This window comes from Episyrphus balteatus, chromosome 3, assembly GCF_945859705.1.
Source record: "Episyrphus balteatus chromosome 3, idEpiBalt1.1, whole genome shotgun sequence".
Classification (NCBI taxonomy): domain Eukaryota; kingdom Metazoa; phylum Arthropoda; class Insecta; order Diptera; family Syrphidae; genus Episyrphus; species Episyrphus balteatus.
The window spans coordinates 48,215,406-48,237,242 of NC_079136.1; the positions used below are offsets into that span (position 1 = coordinate 48,215,406).

At 30.8% G+C, this 21,837-nt stretch overlaps 1 protein-coding gene across 1 annotated transcript; it reads left to right on the forward strand.

Moving 5' to 3' along the window:
* The first annotated feature begins 4,018 nt into the window (after window positions 1–4,018).
* LOC129913897 (protein PAT1 homolog 1) lies at window positions 4,019–16,436 on the forward strand. Its single transcript, XM_055992864.1, has 5 exons — window positions 4,019–4,154; window positions 10,285–12,429; window positions 12,497–12,724; window positions 12,798–13,043; window positions 16,151–16,436. The coding sequence occupies exons 1-5, from the start codon at window positions 4,116–4,118 to the stop codon at window positions 16,427–16,429; spliced, it is 2,937 nt and encodes a 978-aa protein (XP_055848839.1). The 5' UTR covers window positions 4,019–4,115; the 3' UTR covers window positions 16,430–16,436.
* The last annotated feature ends 5,401 nt before the right edge of the window (window positions 16,437–21,837 follow it).

Sequence of the window (21,837 nt, forward strand, 5' to 3'; positions counted from 1 at the left end):
CAATAAAATTATTTTTTTATTTATAAAATCAACGTCTTACCTTTTAAGTAAAAAAAGAAGTGGAATATCCAAAAAGGAAAACAAGTAAAAAATAATAATAATAAAAGAAAATTCAACAAAATCTATTTCTTATTCATAAACTCAACGCAACCTCTTATAACAACCTCTATAAGGCCTTATTATAACATCTAAGTGATTCTCTCCTTAGAGAAGTTAAAGCATCTGCAGAAAGACCTCCCTCCGTAAAGATATTCATAACATACTATTAGCTTGTGGATTACATGTGAAGGAAAGTCCTAAGCCATTTCGGTAATTGCTCCAAAGTGACATGTATAAAACCTGTCCTTCTTTTTATATAAGCTTGCATTGAACCTTATGAGAGCTAAATTGTTTCTTATTAAGCTACTAGCGAACAAAATACAAGCGTAAACATTTTCAAAATGATGCACAAAGTTTAGAGTAGTAAATAAAAGAAAGATTCTTTCACAAAAATACTTAGAAAATGGAAAAAAACACATTTATTTCTTTTCTTATTCTTTATAAAATTTCTTCAATTTATTGCCTGTTTTCACTACAGTTCAAATAATATAATTTCGCGAATTAATCTAGATATTTAAAACTATTTTTTTTTATCCGATTTGACATTCGAAATGAGATTATTCGCAAAATTAGATTATTTGAAATCTAGTGAAAATAATAAATTCCTATACGATTGACATTTGAAATGAGATAATTTGCCAAATTATTGTAAATAGGCTCTAGTGAAAACAGGCTATTAGGTGTATTCAGGACACGGTAAAAATTCTTGGTGAAGCCTATAGTACGCAGATCGCATTAAATTTTAACTGATATTTTTTTTCTCGTTTTTTCTTGACTTATGTCCGCTTAAAGCCTTAACTACATACACCACTTTTTGAAAAAGTAGGTACAAAAGTGAAAATATTTTTTTTCTGGCTAGCGCAATTGTTTTGTGAAAAAGAGCATACAAATTGTTTTTTAGGCCAAAAAATAAGCTTTCTACATCATTTGTTTTAATTTTCCAGCCCAAAAAAACTAAACAAAAATGCGTTTGAAAATTTTCACTTTTGTACTTTTTCACTTTTTGAGCCAATGTAGTTAAGGCTTAATTGTGACAGATAAAAAATGTGAAGCTGTAAACGAATGTATGGTTTTCTAGCTGAATCTGCGCTAATATTCTCAAATAAATTTTAGCTCGGCTAAATTTATACTATAATTTGTATGGGAACTTAAATTTTGCTCGCTCTGCACTAGGTATAAACCTGGTAAACGTGGTAAAGTGGTAGATGTGTCAAAATTTAGTTGACAGTTCGTTCACCACAATCGAGGCGTAGCCCTTTTATTTCAGAAATGAGTTTTTCATAAAAATTTGGTCTCCTATACAAAAATAGATTTATGCAGCTACATAGCTACAATCAAAACTAAATGGCACTAAAAAAAAGTTGTTTTAAAAAACCCTGTATCTTTAATCTCTTGTAGATCAAAACTGAAATTTATGGATTACGCCACTATTTTCATAGCCTCAATTAGCATTTAACCAGGGGTCGAATTACAGCATACGATTACGATCATTCGCTAACGTTTTTAATATTTGTGTCTCTATTTAATTAGTAGAAAAAGATAGGGACACATAGCAACCATACGATAACGAACGTATGCCGTAATTCGACCCCAGATTTATCCAGAGTTTACACCGTTGTATGAATCACAGTACACATAATAACGTAATATCTTCCGAACGTTGTCAAAATTTAACGAAGAAAAAAATAACAAAAATAATAAAAATTATTAAAATTATTCTTATTTTAAGTGGAGTGATTGAATATAATTCAATATAAGTTCAAGTGACCTCAACTCCAAAAATTAATAAAGCGTTTCGCCCAGGTACGACAGTGGGCTCATCAGTTAGATCTGTCGTACCCTTACTAAGAGCCCACTGTCGTACCTGGGCGAAACGCTTTATAAATTTTTGGAGTTGAGGTCACTTGAACTTATATTGAATTATATTCAATCACTCCACTTAAAATAAGAATAATTTTAATAATTTTTTATTATTTTTGTTATTTTTTTCTTCGTTATTATATAAGCCTGACCACGGGCATACATTTTCTCAGTGTCTGAATTTAAACATATTCCCTTAGAATATTATAATTCACAGTATATTCATGCTGTGAGTTTTATATAGTGTCGGTAAACATCGACCAAAATAAGGCGTCTTAGTAAGGGTACGACAGATCTAACTGATGAGCCCACTGTCGTACCTGGGCGAAACGCTTTATAAATTTTTGGAGTTGAGGTCACTTGAACTTATATTGAGTTGTCAAAATTTGTTTGTCAAAAAAGGGCAACATATCTGTCACGCCGGCCTTTAATTTTTATATTTCAATCGCAGTAAAAAGAAAAGTTGTTTTTGTTTTAATTTATAAAATGTCATTTGAAAAAATTATAAATTAAAAAATATCTCGGAAAATGGTCAATAATTGTTAAAAAATTAGTGGTATGCGTGGTTTTTGTGCATTTTTCGTCGGTTATTTGACACAATTAAGAATTACGGTAGCCTACATTGGTCGCCAAATTGCCATGTTTTGACAATTTGGAGACCAATGTCAGTTTGGAAGATGTTCCCTTTTTATGTGTACTGTAGTATGAATAACCTCAGGGCCAGTTGTACAAACGTGGTTCAGCCTCGGATCACAAAATTTAACTCAACGATTTTGGCGGATTAGCATTGGATCAACTTTGGTTCAAGGATGGATTTAGCTATTTCAACCTATATGAACCTAGAACTAGTTCTAAAAATCAATTTTACCACCGAATTCAGAAGATAAAAGTTGCTGAACCACGGATTAAATATTTGTACAACTGGCCCTCATTATTTTAATATCATGAAAATTTTGTTGTATATTTTTTATGAATATAGCCTAGTATACAGTTCTTTTTGATAAAAAAAAAATAAGTGGTGAAGAATAATATTTTTTTCTTGAAATAAAATATCTGTGGTGAACAGATGACAGTTGTAAGTTTTTTTCCGCAAAAACAATGGGCTGCACATTGTTTTGCGAGAAATTTTGGTTTACTCACCTATTAGGTGTGTTTTTTTGTTTATCTATATAGATTTTGTGCAAAAAAACGACATCGAGATTTTGGAAATCAAAACAATTTACGTGTTAAAAACAACAAAAACTTTATCTGTATAGATTTTTGAAAAATCCAGATAATTATCCAGATTTTACTTTCTCTCTATAAAAACAGTAGTGCCAAGGTAGTTTAATTGTTGTGTTCATACAGAAATATCTGAAAATATTAACAAACAAAAAAAAGCGGAGAAAACGAGGTTTGAAAAAAACTCTCATAGAAAAAAATAATCAAAAATTTGTTTGACATGGTTGCATTGGCTTTTTTTGCTGTATAGTCAGCTATTACATGAAGCCTCAAGAGGCTTGACTCTCTTTTCGAATTTTCTTTTGATAAGTCAGCTATTACATGAAGCCTTAAGAGGCGCGCCTCTTTTCAAAACTATTGAGTGCAAAAGAGAAAGAAGATAAAACAAAAAATTATCTGACCGGAGTCGTGGGCCAAAATTCTGAGACTCTTTTTTGACGTTTCTTTTTCCACTCTTTCTTTTTTCAACATTCCCTTTCATTTCTTTTTGCTTCTTGGTGGAATACAACAACAACAATACTTAAATCAAAAGAGAAATGTCAAATTTGAGTCTTTGACTCAAGAGGCATCGTGTAAAAGTACGCGCCTCACAGGATGATTATCAAAAGAAAATTCGAAAAAAGAGTCAAGCCTCTTGAGGCTTCATGTAATAGCTGACATACTAGTCTTATGAAAGTAAAATTTTATTTTAAAATTGAACGCACAACAAAATATTTCCGCTCATCTAACCTTCTTATTTAACATCAAAAGTCCAACATCCACCTAATTTCCCTCCTCAAATGACAATCCATTTAAAACAAAAATATCCCATTATTTAATTCACCTTCGAACACTTTTTCTATTCACTTTCGAACGTTGTCGGCGGCCATGATTTCAACATATGTGAATGTGTGACAAGTCATGACATTTTCATGTGAAATAAACAAATTTTCTCGATGGAAGACTCGTTTTTTGGATTTGATACCTCAGCACCGGTAAGTTAAATATATCTCGCATAATCTTCATTTAAAATCCTTTCCAAAAATATACAATAAAGTGGTTAAATTCATCTTCAAAAGTACCCATTCCCAACGATAACTTTCGTGACCCTTTTGCTTTTTTTTTTTTTGTGTCGTTCGTCGATGGAGTCGCGCTAATGGTTCGTTGGTATATATGGGCTCTCTCGTTGTCGTCGAAAATGTGTGTACGAATCACGTCATTGAAGTTTCTAAATCGTAACTTTTGCCCATGAAACTGGCAAAGAATTTAACAAAATTAAATTTTGTTACACTCTTTGAATCCATGTGGCAATCTTCTTATGTAAACAAAAAAAAAGGCGAAAAGAAGTCTAGCGCCATCCGAAATGATGAATCAAAAAAATTCCCCCCCTTTTGCCCCCTCCAACATTACAACAAAATTTACAATAGAATTCACGAATCCATCGTGGCCGCCCTTTTCCACGTAAACTTTTTTTTTTTTTTCTTGAATTTGCAATCGCAATTCTCTCCTCAAAAAAAAAGCATTAAATTTTTACTTGTTTACTTGTGATTCTTAATGCGTTGCAAGCTTTCTTTGGTGTTTTTCATCGTGTCGATTAATGATAAGAAACAGACAAAGTGGAGTGATGTTTATCAAATTTCCAATTAGCAATGTTTTCAGACTTTTTTTAATCTATGCATTGAAGAGGCAACGACAAGAGAGAGGTTAAATAGTTGATGAGGAATATATTGTGAAATTGTCGAATATAAAATTTTGTTTTGGTTCAAAAGACAACATTTTTTTTTGTACGCGCAAGTCTGGGTGTTTATTTTCTTTTAGTCATTTTTTTTTTATTGTAACAAAACAAAAATTCTTTAATTTTGAGAAAAAAAAAAAAAATGGAATTTTTGAGGTCTTGTACACTGATTCCAATTGGGTTTTTGCAAACTGGCAAATATGTAAAAACCATGCGGATGTTAATTTGTTGTACACTCAATTGGGTGGCGCAAAACTATTGTAGGTTGAAAGTACTTGGACCTACCTACTCAAGAAGCGTTCAAGACTTTCGTCGGCCTAAGATAGTTATTCTTCAACTCTTGCTTATTGTCGAAAGGTTTGAAGTCAAAGGCTGTATGCAATAAAAATGAGCTTAAGCTCTTATCTCACTTTTCAGTACATTTTCATGAGATAGATTATTAGAAAATGAACTGAAAAATAAGATAGAGCTTAAGCTCATTCTTTTGGCATACGAGCCAAAATGCTAGTTGTCCTAGCCATTATTAGCGTTTAACACGTTGTATAATAACAATATTAAATATTTGGCAGCGCATTAACCTGTACTGATGTCCGTTTCGAAAATGCCTGTAGAATTTCTTCCAATTTTGATTGACCGAGTAACTTTAAACTGAATCATAAGAGGAATAAAATTGGTAGATAACCAAATACATATATAATACTAGCCGTTTTTTTTTTGGCAATTCAGTACTTAGCTCAGTAAAATTTTGCACGTTAAACAACAACAAAAGATAAAAAAAAGTTTTTTATTTGTTTGTTTATAGAGATTTTTTTTTCAAATTTATGCATATATTTTTTAACCTTCAACAATAAAGGATTATTAAAAGTAAATAAATGTAATTGTTTGTTGTTGTTTACAGCATAAAATATAAACTTAGTAAAATACTGAGCAACAATGAAATACGGCTACTGAAATATGCGCTCATTCTTGCATTTTATACGCACGATCTTATCGCTTGTCAAGAAGATATGCGGCCTCTATACATTTGGGAAATTGGTATTGTTTTTTACATTCTACCACTTAAATGAACATAGTAAACAGTTACAGCACCATAACCAGCTACATTGTAACAATTTAGGAAATTTTTGACTTGATTGGACGAACCTGACGAATATGTTCACTTTAGTGATGACGTAAATATTTGTAGTGTGCCTTACGGCCATATTATTCACTCTGGATTTAGTTTGGATTAAAGTTAGTTTTAAAACCAATCGCTCAAATTTAAATCCAATGATTTAATTTTTTTAATTTAATTTTAATTTTTTTTTATAATTAGCATTTATCTTTATTTTTCCTTTTCAAAATACTTGAAAAAACAACTCACCACTGAAAATGATTTAGATGGATCTGGATTTATAAAGTTAACCCTCTGTCGGCACACGGGTGCGAATTTGGCATGACAAAAATAAAAAAATTACGATTTTTCAAAAAAGTGGTCACAAAAAAGTCTCTTTATAAGGGTGAAAAAAATTTTTTTCGGAATTGTGAATACAATAATCGAATTCCTCGGAATATTCTACATCAATTTCATACTTGATTCTCTACAAAATATTTTGACCGAAAAAAGATCTAGCGACATGAAAAAGTATAAACCAAATTCTCACCCGTGTGCCTATCACGTCACAAAAAAGAGGTGTGTCTACAGAGGGTTAACTAGACCTCCAGAGAGCATAGCAGTTTAAATTTATTTGGATTTAACAAAATTCGATTTAAGATTGGGTCCAAGTAGTGAATATTATGGATTTGGATTTATTTTTTGGATTTAAAATTCTTTTCATCCAGATGTATATTTAAACTAGTGAATAATATGGCCGTTAGAGATACATTTCTTGTTATGGTCGTTCAAAACGCTATTTGCTGGTCAAAACATAATAAAGGGAATAAAGCAACATAACAAAAATAAGTTTATAGCTATGAAATAATAATAGTAACGAGAAGTAGCAGTCGCTTACAATACAAAATGGTTCTCAAATTAGATGCTTTTTCTGAGCTATTGTGGTTAGAAAAGAAGAAATAGATAAAGCTCAGAAAAAGATTTAATTCATTTGAATTAATTTTGTATTTAAAAATGTATTTTTTTTTTTTAATTACTTTCAATATTTTCTTTTTTATAAAAAAAAAAATATTTTTGTTGATAAAGTTAATTGGGCTATAATAAAACTCATTTACGTGTTTTTTTTTTTTTTGAAAATTTTGGGACAAACTAAAACTGTAATAAATTCCTCAATAGTAATAAAGAAAATCTTACGAATCGGACGTTGTTTGGCAAAGATAAAGCCAGTTAAAGGAAACTAAAGCAAAAATTATACAAAACGTTATAGCTCGAAAATGGGATGTAAACGAGAAAATTACCTCTTAAGTTTTTCGACTTAAAATGACCTCAGGTATCGATGGTTTCATTTGGGGCGATGACTGTACAATACAATTTATTTTTTGTTTTGATGATTAACTACGTGTTTAAAATATTATCTTTTAGAAGTTCCTTCCTTTGTCCTTATGAGGTTAAATTAAGAAGTTCTCTAGGGATCTTGTTGAAAATATTCACAATGGACCTGGTATTCTTTAAACCTGTACTGTCCAAGCAAATTGGATTGTTCTGCCTTACTGCGGATTGATGTCTTCACTATTTGGCAGCTTGGAAAACTGGTCTTTCAAATTCTCAGTATAACATGGTTCCGTCCCACTCAACTTACTTCTACTTCCAGATAAGGTACATAGACTCCCGGATCTGATGCACTCCACATTTGTTTATTCTTTTTTCCGATGGGTCAAAAGAATAGGTTCACTTGTCTTATTTGGGAAAATGATAAAAATTACTCAATTATAAAAGTAAAATCGTTTCTATCGATATTGATTTTATTTTACTGAATTAATATTTGAAAAAAAAAACCTTTTCCCGTAAAACATGTTCAAAAGAAACCCATTTTACTCCACTAAGAACCCGCTCACTCACTAATTTTAACCTGAAATTACTTTAATGTGGTATTGCAAAAAAGTATATCCTTTTTTCAATTTTCTTTAACGTTACAATAGTTTTCCCTATTTTGATTTGTAGAGGTTTACAAAAATGTTTTTGTAAAGCTTTTTAAAGAGAATGAAGCTCTTCATTGCGTTAACAAGGCATGGTATGGTATTTATTTTAACTGTTCCGATGACATGAAGAAATGGTGTGGTTTAGTAAGGGTTAGTTAGGATGGTTGAAGAGGAAATCACTTCCTTTCTTTTTTTAACGATTGTTATGATTTCGACTGATACCACAACATTCCCAATTTACTGCTTTAACCTAATAACGTTACGTGAAATGCGAAAATTTATGGATACCGTTTATAATAAAACGAGAATCACAAACGCAAAAAAAGCCACTATTGTATGCCTCTTATAAAAAAATAGTGATTTGGAATCTCTAAAGTAAGTCCTTGTCCTTTTTACAACCAACGGCATCCGTATTAAGGAAATGTAATAGTTAACTCTATACTTCAAACCGAAGAATTTAACTGCTTTTGTCTATAATTGTTTGCAAGCAATAAGAATAAGTTTTCATGGGGTCATAATTACCATGGAATAAAGGTCTATTTTTGTTACTTACACTTCGCGTCACTTGAATAGAAACAACATTTTTTCTTTAGAAAATAGCGATTGGCGCTTTGGGGAGGTAACTTAGTAGATTTTTGGTTTTGCATTTTCAAAGAGGAAATTTTAACAAACAATGTTGTAAAAACAAAAAACCCAAAACAGAAACCGTATGGCTTCTAGTTTTGTTTTTTGCATTACCTAACAAAAAACAGTGTTTTTTTTTGCGTCACTTGAATAGAAACAAGCTCTTAAATTAGATAAAAATGATGAAAAATCATGGACAACACTAATTTTAGTAAAGCAATATTAATCTTTGACATTATTTGCACATTATAACCAATTATGGGCTTCGAGCTATCAATAGGCACCACAGTAAATGCATAAATAGAATTTAACATTGAAAATGCACTTCTACTGTACACAATCGTGGACCCAATTGGAGAAAGTGATAAAAGTGTTTGGTAACTTCTTACAAATTAAGAAAATGACATTTTCTACAATTTAAGGATTGAATAAGTGAAATAAACTTTTGTTTTTATCCGGAATGCATCTGTTTTGTTTTTATTGCGTTGTTTTTTCTTGAACTATTCTTGTGCAATCTCTAAGACGGTTGATCTTCCACGTTCCTAAACTTGCCAAGATCTTCTACCATTATTTCTTTGTAAAAGTTAGCATCTGTTTTTGAAGCTTGAAGCTTCAATTTTGCCTTTGTGCATCATAAAAACAAAGCGTATTACTATAACACATTTTAGTGCCCTTTATTGGCGATGCGATAAAGGTTATTCTTTTATAAACCAATGAAATAGGGCTAATATTAACGTGGTCCATCTGAGTTTGTATGTTTTCCTTTAAAAACCACTATTTACCTCACTACTTTTCAGTTCGAATGCAACTATAAAATAGTTAACTTTTTTGTAATCTTAGTAGAACGTAAAATGTTGTTATTTTGCATTTTGAGGCTTTTTTAATGTTGTGCACCTTTTATAACTTCCAGGATGGAACAAACCAACACGTTTCCATCGCACTAACACCACGTTTTTGACCGATTTTAGCGGCAAAGTGAAGAAAATTGCAGCTAGTTTTTAAGTTATTTTTTTCTCTGCTCGTGACTTGGGTCTCACCTGTCTTATTTTTTGATTTGATCACTAGTTTACGATATTTTAAAAATTATCTCATCCAAATTTGGCAAATTTTCCAATATCTTTCGCGATTTTGCATAGTGCAGGTGCATTTCCAATGTTAGATGCTATTTATGGATTTTCTGTGGGGCCTATTGGTAGCTCGTAGCCCATAATTGGTTATAATGTGCAAATAATGTCAAAGCTTAATATTGCTTTACTAAAATTAGTGTTGTCCATGATTTTTCATCATTTTTATCTAATTTAAGAGCTTGTTTCTATTCAAGTGACGCAAAAAAAACACTGTTTTTTGTGAGGTAATGCGAAAAAACACAACTAGAAGCCATACGGTTTCTGTTTTGGGTTTTTTGTTTTTACAACATTGTTTGTTAAAAGTTCCTCTTTGAAAATGCAAAACCAAAAATCTACTAAGTTACCTCACCAAAGCGCCAATCGCTATTTTCTAAAGAAAAAATGTTGTTTCTATTCAAGTGACGCGAAGTGTATGTCTATTTTCAAATCGGTAGCTTAAGCAAGTTAAATGCCAATACAAACCCTCTTAGCTTAAAATTAATGCAATCTGCCTACTAGGCTTTAGCAATGGAACAGTTTCTTTCCAATTCTAAAAACCGTTCTATAAACATTACCTTATTATTACAGTTGGACGATGATGGAGGAGGGCGTATCGCTGAACCTTCCGAAGAAGAATATGATGCCTTAAATGACCTAACATTCGGGTCAGCCATTAATGGTGACTGGGAAGAGGTTCACGAGAACCTCGTTCGTTTGGATGATGTTAAAGATGATATGCCTAACAACAGCAGCAGTAGTAATTTAAACAACAGAAAAGCATCATCCAAACAAAACAAAAATGAAGAGGATTCCGATCTAGAAATAAATCTCTCTGGAATGAAATTAGATGATGTCGACATTGCATTCGATGACAGCGAAGCCGGCATCAATTTAGATCCTCTCGTTTGGGCTAACCCAGTTGTTGCATCTCGATCTGCACAACCAACATCTAATATAATGGGCAATAGCAATGATAAAAGACATGCTTTGCTATATTCGAATCCAGAAGCTTTTCTTCGTGAACACTTTCCAACACCGTTCAATAGCTCTACCAGCGGCGGTCAACAACAACAACAATCTGTTGTTAAACCAAATCAACAACATCATCCACAACAGCAGCAGCATCAGCAACAACAGCAACAACAACAAGCAGGACAACAACAGGGCAACAGAGCTCCTCCATTCGGAATGCAACCAAACCTTACTCCAAACACCCCAAAAATCTGCACTCTAGAAGACATTGAGAGGAGCCTCATTACTCAGCAACAACAACAGAAGCAACACAAACAGCTTCAGCAACATCAAAGGCAAGCTGTTCATGCCAGCCAAATGATTGCTTCAACTCCAAAGCCCAAAACACCAACGATTCCACTCACTCAACCATCACAGCAACACCATCAACCACCACCCCCGCAACAGCCGCCACACCTAACAAACCATCACCCACACCAACAACAACAACAGCAGCAGCAACAACAACAGCACCATCATCAGCAACAACAGCAGCAGCAATTCAAGTTTCCCTTTCCAAACGCAGCCGGTCCACCTCCAGGCTTCAATGGTCCTCGACCAAATTTCAACAATTTGCCACCCCAACATCCACTTAATAACCTCATCCATCAGGGTGGACAACCCAACCACCACAGAGGACAGTTACCCCCAGGATTTCCAGCAGTACCGCTCTTTCCTCCAGGAATGCCAGGGCCCCATCAACTTCCCAACTATCCACCACGTCCTATGCCGAATCTGCCCATTGCTCTCAACAACTTTGCAATGCATCCCAATTTCAATGCAATGCGCCCTGGTGCCCCTCCCATGGTGCCGCCCAGAATGCCGCCACATCCAAGTTTGATGAACCCAACCGTCGGATCGGCATCTGCCTACAATATGTTCAATCAGCGTCTGGTGCAGGAGATTCAACAAAATCATCCAATGCTCTCGAATGTGCGTCATAGCTTCACCGCGCCCAACAACAGCATGAACAACATGAACCCGCATCAACAGTTGCAGCAACAACAACACCAACAACAAATGCAGCAGCACAATCGCCTTGAACGCAAACACAGTAGCAACAGTACCAGCAGCAACAGTCATCACCAGAATAGCGGCAGTGGAGGAGGATTGCGTTCGAACGGCAACCTGCCCGATGAATATGACGAATACGCTAATCTGATGAGTACTCGGGACAAACACTGGTTGATAAGCATTCAGCTGACGCAGCTGAACACTGACACACCATACATAGACGATTACTATTACACGGTGTTTAGGCAGCGCAAGGCAGAGTTGAATGGTGACTCTGGTCAGAGCAAGACCCACAAGGACAACCAACTCAATCATCCACTTACACAGCCGAAGGGTCATGCACAGTTGATACTGGTGTCATTGGGAAATAAAAATGGCACGAACAATCGTAACGGACAGAATAATCGTGAACGTAGGAATTCAGAGACGAAGAACGATCAAGATCAGCAGCGGAAGTATGTCTTTACTCCTTTGAAGTTTGAGAATTCTTTGGGTAAACTGCAATATGGCAGTGTCACAGCTCCAAGAAAGATCATAGACATGGACATTATGGGTCCAGAAGGTAGCCCACAGTTGAGCACGAACATTGAGCTATCGGCCCAGAGGAAGTCGCGTCACATTTTGCTGCACATTGAAACGCTCTACAGGATTGTTTTAAAGTTAGAGGATCTTGATAATCCAGCTGCCATTGCAACCATTATTATGAAGGTGAGTTTTTCCATCAGAGTAAGGTTTTTTCTTTTACTGACAATATCTCTATTTAATGATCATATAGAAAAAGAAAGAAAGCGAACGCCTTGCACTATTGGAACAAATTGAAAATGCAAACAAAGTGTCAACTGGCGATGATAAATCAGCCGACACCACTGCGGCCGCAATAAATCCAGCTTTGAGGAATAAATTTTCCTACGAGTTGGAACCGAAAGATGTACTTTTAGGAAAATTAGTTGCTGGTTTAGCATTGGATAAGGTTGTTGCAATGATGAGTGTTCGTAAGGGAAAGGTATAATGATGAGATTTCTGATTTCAAGTTATAGGATTTAGTATAATGTATTTTTTTTTTTTCTAACTTAAAGGCATTAGTTCGTCGTTTAATGAAACATATTGAAGATAATCCCATTCGTTGGACTGTTTGGATAGGTGTTTTTGCTTCATTGCAAAATGTTCTCAAAAAAGATCGAGAGGATACCGATGGTGTTTTATATGCACTCTATCCAGAATTTAAGAGACAAATTCGAACGGCTGATTTTGAAATTGTTATCAAGCTGTCGAATGCCATGCCAATGAGCGAAAAGAAATCGAATAGCTTGTTTTCGAGCAAGGTAAGTTGATAAAATAGAAATATGACTATGGTAATGTAGAACATACTTATTCTCTAACATAAGAGAATATCGTTTTGTTAACGCGATAATACTCGTAATCGTTCCATTTATTGTTTCGACAATTTGTATATCACAACTGTATTCTTTTAAGGTGACGTTTTCAGTTTAAGGTTAAGGATTTAGCGAATTGTATTACAATCACTAACTCTCACTTTCACAGTAGAATATTAAACTCCACTTTTGGTTTAACGACAGGATTTTTTTTTTAAACATGACTTTTCATTTTACTACAAGCAGCTCATAACTTATGCTTATTAGTCTCTATACTATGTCCGATAAAAATTGGAAATACAGGAAAGATAGGTCGTTTGCATCTCACTCTGCTTAACGCCTTCTGCATATCGACGGTCAAACTTCATAACCTTGTAAGTTGTTTTTGCGAGTTTTCCAGAAATCGAAAAAAAAACTCTTTGTCTAGTCTAGAACCTCGGAAGCATATTTTTTTTCTTTTAATAAGCCCTTTTAATGTATTCACAAAAGTATTTAAAGACTTCACAAATCAAAATATTATTGTGATTTGTCAAAACTTTTAAATTTTTAATACCTTTGATGATTTGAGTTTCATCCTGCCAACGATCGTGTGGCAGATAGGTTATAGGAGGATGTACGTCGCTTAATAAAGAAATTACAAAAACAATGCCATGGCACGTCTGTGGTTTTCCTGTGTTTTTCAGGGACATATTGCTTTTAAGCAATCGTTAGGTCCCACTGATTAAAAAAAAAAAAACTCTAATTTTTATCAGACAGAGTATAGAACATTTTGTGATCACCCACTTTTGATTCGCCCATAAAATTAAAAAAAAAAAACAAATTAATTTATTTGTTTTCCTGATGCAAATTCATTTTTTGTGATCGACATTTCAAACAAAATGAAAAAAATAGTTTCCCTGATGAGTTTCAATTTTTCTCCTGTTCCACTGAAAACAAAAAACTTTCGTGTGCATTTCAATCACGAAAAAGAAGACAGTTGGTAGATTGTGTGGCCTAACCTCCTGACCGTTATAAACGACCATCAGGAAAACATATATTTAATTTCATACTGTTTCTTTTTTCCTGATGCACTTTCTTGACCAGAAGTATCCCCAAAACTTTACTTTAATTGAATTTCATATTTCAAAACCTCATGAAATTTTCAAAAAAATTTCACAGTTTCTATTTACCAAACCTCAACTTTAATTTGCCACAATTTTTAGTGTTGTACGCCTTTGGTAAGCAGTAAACAAAACCAATACATAAAATACATTCAAAAAACTTCATAGAAACTTCGAGGCGAAGGCGGGAAAGTTTATGCCTTGACAAGAGCGCCGGTTTTCCACATTTTCTTTCGTAGGAATGACTTAATTCCACCTTAATTATTTGCTGCACTTGTCGTACTCCCACTACCAAGTTTATTTTCTCGAAAACTTCCCTTGCTGTCAAATTCTCACGAAAATTACTTCATTTTTTGTCACTTTTGGCGCTCTCTCGACCAAAGGCTTCCGTCCTGATCGTTTTAGGTAACCATACTTCTCATCTTTGTAAATTAAACTATCAATTACACAATCGGACCTTTCTTCTACTCCAGATTTTTCGCGGTTGGACAATCAATTTTCATTGTAAGCCTTGATTTTGCCCATTTCTGCCTGCGTCCAGGATTTTTCACCTTATTTAAAAATAACCGAAACATTTTACTTATAAAATGTTCATAATTGGTTAAATTCATTTTCCAACTGTTTTGCATACTTTTAGTTGCATTTGATCTCGCTAAACCACACTTTTAATGTGAAAATTAACTGTGCCTTTATAATTATTTCGCACCAGAAATTCAAAAAATAATTTTTAAAATTAAGTTTAACGAATTAAATAAAAATAAAGGGTGGCAAACAATCCAGTATATACTTGTCATCTTATTCGTGCAAGGAGTAAAAATTAAATATCCTTTATATGGTTTAAAAACGAAAAAAATTGACTGCCTTTATAATTATTTCGGTGGGTGTATAATCAATTCAACAAAAATTATGTACAAAGGAAGATCCGACGTTTGTCTCTCAGTCCGATTGCAATGACTTGCATAATCGCAAGTCCCTCTTTATAGCCAGTAAGCAGAATTCTTATGATTACACTGTGTAACAAAATAAAAATCTTGCCAATTACTTTGGAAGTGACCTACCAGAGGTTGTAGGTATTACTGAGTACATAATATTTCGGCACTTGAAATTTTTCGTAGACCCTCAAAATTTCAACTGTTTTTCAATGTTTTCAGATTTTAACGGTCTTTTACTCAGTTATTTTTCGGTCAATTTCAAATTTTTTTACAGTTCTAATCAGAGGAGCACTTGTTCTTTTTGAAAATATTTTTTTAATTATGCTCAAGCACCAAATTGGGTGTAGATTTTATGTGCTGAGTCTCAAAGTACAACATTTTTTCACCGTTTTTTAGAGTTCGGAGACCGCTTTTAGCTACATTTTGTGTTTTGAAATTTTTTTTATAAACAGTTTTATTGTTCTATTTGTGCTGAATCAAATAAAATTTAATTCATAAAAATTAGTTAGACATTGTGGAAATTTTGATTTTTTTACTCGAGAAAGAAATTTCAATTTCTTAAAACGGTCTCCGAACTCTAAAAAACGGTGAAAAAAAGTACTCATCTGTTTAAAAACGGTAAAAAAAATTGAAATTGACCGAAAAATAACTGAGCAAAAAAATCGTTGGAATCTGAAAACATTGAAAAATGGTTTTGTGACGATAACTTGAAATTTTGAGGGTCTACGAAAAATTTCAAGTGCCGAAATATGATTTATTCAGTAACACCTACCTCTGGTAAGTCACTGCCAAAGTAATTGACATGATTTTTATTTTGTAGCACAGTGAACATATTGAACAAAAAAAAATTCATATTTGTAGAATTAGATTCTCCAAGAACACAATTCCAGAATGTGTGAGTCTATGTTTACTATAAGAACTTCTTTATTCTTTACATTTAATATTTTTTTTTTAACTTTCAGAGGATTCTTTTATTTTTGAAACTGTAACTTATTCTTTCTTTTCACATGTGTTTATTTTTCAGTTTGGAATTTCATCTCTGGTCTGCCTTATACTGCAAGCTGAACTCATCTATGTCTTAGATTCAGATGAAACACTCAATAATGAAAATCGAGATTCTTGGAGAATATTCTTAGACTCGGTAGCAACATCTTTAAATCGAACAATACAAAATCAAACTGTTTGCGCCGCCATTGAATCGGATTCAATACAACCGATGATGAATCATTTTGCTCGATTCAAAGATCTACAATTAGATTCTTTATTAGCATTAATATCTCAAGCTAAAGAGCAAATTAATTAATTAAATACAAAATTAATAACAATTTAAAACAAAAAAAAATATTATAAAACAGTTTAAATGCTAATATTTTAATTTTAAAATGCAAAAGAAAAAAAAATAATATTATTTTTTTGTTTCTTTTTTTTTATTATTTTTTCTTGCTAAAATAAAAGAAAGTAAAACAATAAGTAAAGAAAAAAATTATAAAAAAAAAAAACAAACAAAAAATAATTAATCATAACAAAATAACATTTTTTTCTTCTTCTATTTTACTTTTCTTTCTTTGTGTTTGCTTTTATTAATTCTTGTGTTTAGTTTAACTTTTTTTCTTTCCTTTTTAATTTTCCACTTTTTTTTCCGTTGGTGTTTTTTTGTAAATATTTGTACAAGCAAAAAACTTTAGTTTATAGAAAATAATTAAAAAAACAAAAAATGTTTTAACTCAATTAATCAATTAACGTAAACAAAACAAAATAATACATTTTCACTGGAATTATATTTGGAACACAATTGAAAATGTAAACAAAAAATTACCCACTAAGCTACAAAGGACACTTGTGAATATATTGGAGTGGACCCAAAAAATCCACCTCCTGTCTGCAGGTCCTTTGTATGGACTTGTGCGATTTTATTCATTTAATAAAAAAAACAAAAAACAAATCTAAAATATTTTCACTGTGTATTTATGCATAAAACTCTTTTAGTATCTATATTCATATAAATAATATAAATGTAGAAGTCACCATAAATAAATTAAATATTTAATGTTAATTCTATACTACCTGTTTCTTTATTATTATATAATTTTTTTTGTTGCTTTTTTTTATTTTCCTTATACAATGTGATACTTCAATTCGAAAGATAAAAGTAAAATTTATATTGTCTCACTATAATATTCAATTCTGTTTTTGTGCGTTAAAAAAAAAATGAATAAAAAAATGATAAAATATTTAATTAAATATAATAATTAATTGGCCGACGGGTTTATTAGATAAATTACTCGATATCGGTGCAGGTAGTTGTATAATGCTAATTATTATTATTATTCACGGCTTTTTGATGATTATTATTATTTTTTCTTTTTTTTTTATTAATTAATTAATATTATTTATTAGCTTAAACATAGAATTTAAATTAAAAAAATGTTAATGATGACATTTAAAAAATAAATCAATTTTTGTAGACGTGAACTTTAGAAGCGCGAGAGAAAAAAACCCCTTTTTCATATTTTTTTTTTATTTTAATTATTAAATCCCATAAAGTAGAATTTTTCAATTTAATGTAAAATGGGATTTTTCGAACTGGTTCTTCAAATATTTAAGAGAATATATATTTAAATGTATTTAAAAAAAAAAATGAAAATTTTCTAAATTAACTGTGTGTAGTTCTTGGAATAACATCGAAAATATTTTTGTTTTATGAAGAAAAAAATCTTTTATTTTTTTTTGTTTATTTTTAACATGGCAGTCCTCGATACCAAAAAAAAAGATGGAAATATATAAAATTAAAAAACAAAATAACATAATTATAATTCAATATTAAGTTAATAATTTTGTTTTATTTTATAAAAGTATACCTACATTTTTGTTGTCTTCTATAATATTATAAATAATTTAACTAAATAAAAAAATCTAATTTATCAACACACCATAATAATTAACAAAATAAAAAAAACATTAATAAGTCATTTAAACAATTTTATAAAAAAAAAAATATATAATACATACATATATTATTAATATTCTTTTGTGATTTATATTTTTTTATATATACCTGTATTCATAATACACACTTTAATTATTAATGCAAATAATTTATTATTTTTTAAAAAAATAAAAAATATATATATATTACATAAATATTTAAACATAAAAAAAACGTGCGTAAAGGATGAATATTTGTTTAAAAAATCCTAAGTACCGTTTCGGGGCATATATAATTCACTTAAAGAAAAAAATTTAAAATTATAAAAAAAAAAACACAAAACGTCTATATATGTTTATCAATATTTATTATAAAAAAAAAACAAATATTTTCTATGTCAAGTGCACTGGTAATTTTTATAAATCTTTAAAAAAAAAAGAAAAAAATATATATATAAAAAATATAAAATTTTGAGGACTGCCCCTCCCTAAATATACTAATTTGCAATTAGAATCGTATTTATTGCATTATTATATGAAATGTAAAATTAAATATAAACTTGTGTTTTTTTATTTTATAGTAAAATGAATAAAAGAAAAAAAAAAAGAATAAGAAATTAAAATTGTGTAATAAAAAAAATGAAATACCTTAAATGGGTACCTTGCATAATTTATCAAAAAAAAAAAAAAAAAAAATACATAAATAAATTTAAAAGAATATTTAAAAAATAATAATAAATAAAAAAAAAACTTAAATTAGTTAAATGCAAAACCAAAATATCGCCTGAAATATATTTTGAAAACAAAACGATATTTAATATAAATTATAAAAAAAATAAAGAAAGAAATCTATGCTTTTCTATTCAAAAAAATAAAATTAAACAAAACAAAAAAAAACTAGTTATATTTTATTGGTTCAACAAAAAAAAATTAATGAAACGCAATGAAATTATTATAAAATATAAAAAAAAATTAAAAGAAAGGAAAGTTTTTACTTCTTAAAAAAAAAAAAGAAATACACATTTAAACATCGCCCCACAAAAAAATTAAAAAAAGTAAAGTAAAAAAATCAATTGATTTAAAATCAATGTTATTTAAATTAAAAACAAAAGAAAAACTTAGTTTAAAAACAATATATAGAACAAAATGAAAGATACATTTAATGATCACAAAACAAATAAAGTAAATTTGTCAATATACAAAAAAGAGCAAAATAATAGGAAAAAAAAACAAAACAAAATATAACAACAAACAAAAAAATAAAACAAAACAAAAATAAAAAAAGAACGGAAGGATATATTATATATATACATAAATATATAATAATTTTCTTTTTTTTACATAGACAGAATATTGAAAATATATACAAAAGAAGAACAGCAATTAAAATGTGTTTTAATTAACAAGGTAGATCTTATGTGAAGAAGAGATTATTCAATTAAAAATTCTACAGGTACTAAAAATTCCTTTGGTATTACCACTTAACCTTTCTTTTTATAGTCTAGAAGCTCATGAAGACTTCAATCAACCAAGTACTTAATATTCCCACGAAGAAGAAGTGCGTCAACAAAAGCCTAGGACGTAACGATAAACGTTCAAAACTCATCGTTGTTTCTTTTATTTGTTAAATTCCGAAATGTTTTTGGAAAACGATACTCATAATATGTATATTTTCACGACACATTTTTACTACTTGGTTCATGTTGCGACTCTTGTTTTCCGTGGTTATCGTTTACATGCCTTCGCTTTCTTAATTTGTAATGAGGACTGACAATGAATACCGAAATAATATGCGTTCGAACACCGCATACACTCAATGAAGCAGAATGGACTCAGAAAGAAAATGAAGAGATTCCTGCCAGTCCGAATGGTTTATTATTTAGCCATCATCAATGAAGAAGATCAAACTCTTCGAAATGTTGATCCTAGCCCAGAAGAAGTTATACGAGACAGTGGTAATTAAACGCGTACAACACTTGCAAATCATCAATGACAGGACATTTGCAATAAAAAAGGATCCTCTTTCTATTAAGAGTAAGTACCCATATTAAAAAAAACAATTATTTTATATAATATTTAATTATTTGTATATTAGATTAACCTCAGAAATTTTACAGTCTTTGTTAAATGTCATTTAGTGCCATATATCTCTGAGACGAAGGGTTATCTTTTTTTTAATAATAAACTCAAACTTACCAGATTTTTACTCGCGATGTAGGTATTATAGGGCAAGTGTAGTACCTATACGCAGCGATGCGAACTGAGGCATAATTATGCCTTTTAGGCATAATATTATTAGCTAAGGCATTGAGGCTTATTTTTTGCCAAAAAGGCATAATTTTTTTCATTCCATTCTTGTTTTTATTTTAAAAGTTTCTTATAATTTTTTAAATATTTTGATAAATAAAAATACCAAAAATCATAATATTATAATAATATCTTTTAAATAGGTAAAGGTTATTCGACATTTTATTTACAGAATTTCTTTTTACCATTTATAACTTGGTAATGTTAAATTTTTCGGAGAATTTCGTCCTCACTAATCAATTTTATTAGAATTCTGAATCTGTAAAAAAGCAATTTTGTTGCTATAAAAAGGTCTAAAACGCTTGCAAATAGGCAAAATCCTTTTTGGTGAACAAAATTGATCATTAATTTTTTCCAATAATGTAAAGCAATAAATTAATTCCCTTGAAGAAAATAAGTTGCCGTTTCGTGACAAATAAGTACCCGTACCGTAATGTATAAATCAATCAAATAAACATTTCGTTTTGTGTTCTTTCACTTTTTGTATATAATTTTTCGAAGGCATAATTTTTTCTCGAGTGATGCATAATTTTGACTCAATGGGTTGGCAACGCTGCCTATACGTAAAAAATTTAACTAGACAACAATCAAACATGAAATTATGATGATAGATAATACTAAAAAAGTGGGTCTCCCAAGTCTATACCATGAACTGCAGCACAAATTACCGAAGTGATTTCACTAGAGGGAAAATTGAATTGTTTTAGGACAAAAACTAACTTTACTTGCAAAATCGGTGGCTAAGAATTGTAGGGTTTTATGTCTGCAGGCATTTCCATTAAACATCCAACCCTATTATTCTCAGCCAGCGATAAATATGAGCAACATGGAAAAGGTTTTTTTTTCTCAAAAAACGGCTGTAACGATTTTGATTAAAAATACGTGTACTTTCGGAAATAAGGCCCTACTTTTGAAATTAAAAAAAAAAAATATTTCTTGACCCCTTATAAATGGTTCCTGTCATAGAAAGATATAACATTTTTCTTGATTTCTGACTTTTTAATATGCGAAATGTTGTACACGTTCGGAAAACTCCCAGTGTTTTGAAATTTTTTTTTTTCAGGTAATATGTTTATGTTATCGACAGATTTTTTGAGTTTTTGTGGCGAATAAAAAACTAGTTAGGGGAAAATGTAAATTCCTTCCGGTCGAAACTCACAATAGCTTTTCAGATTCCGGGCGAAAAAAAATATTTAGGGCGGAAAAAATTCCACGTGAAACTCAGGACAGGGCTGATTATTAAACTTTTGAGCTGAGCAAATCCACTCACTTAAAACAAGTTTACATATTCTAGTTTCGTGTTGAACCTCTAGGAAAGAACAAATCTTTCTAAAAATTCTTTTTTGTCATTTAGGAAATTAAATTGCATACTTTGTTAGAAATTGGTTTTACCATTTAAAAAGATGTTTTTTTTTCAAGCATGATTAAATAATTCAATATTTTGTTCAAATACATACAACTTGGCTATAGTTAGGAGTA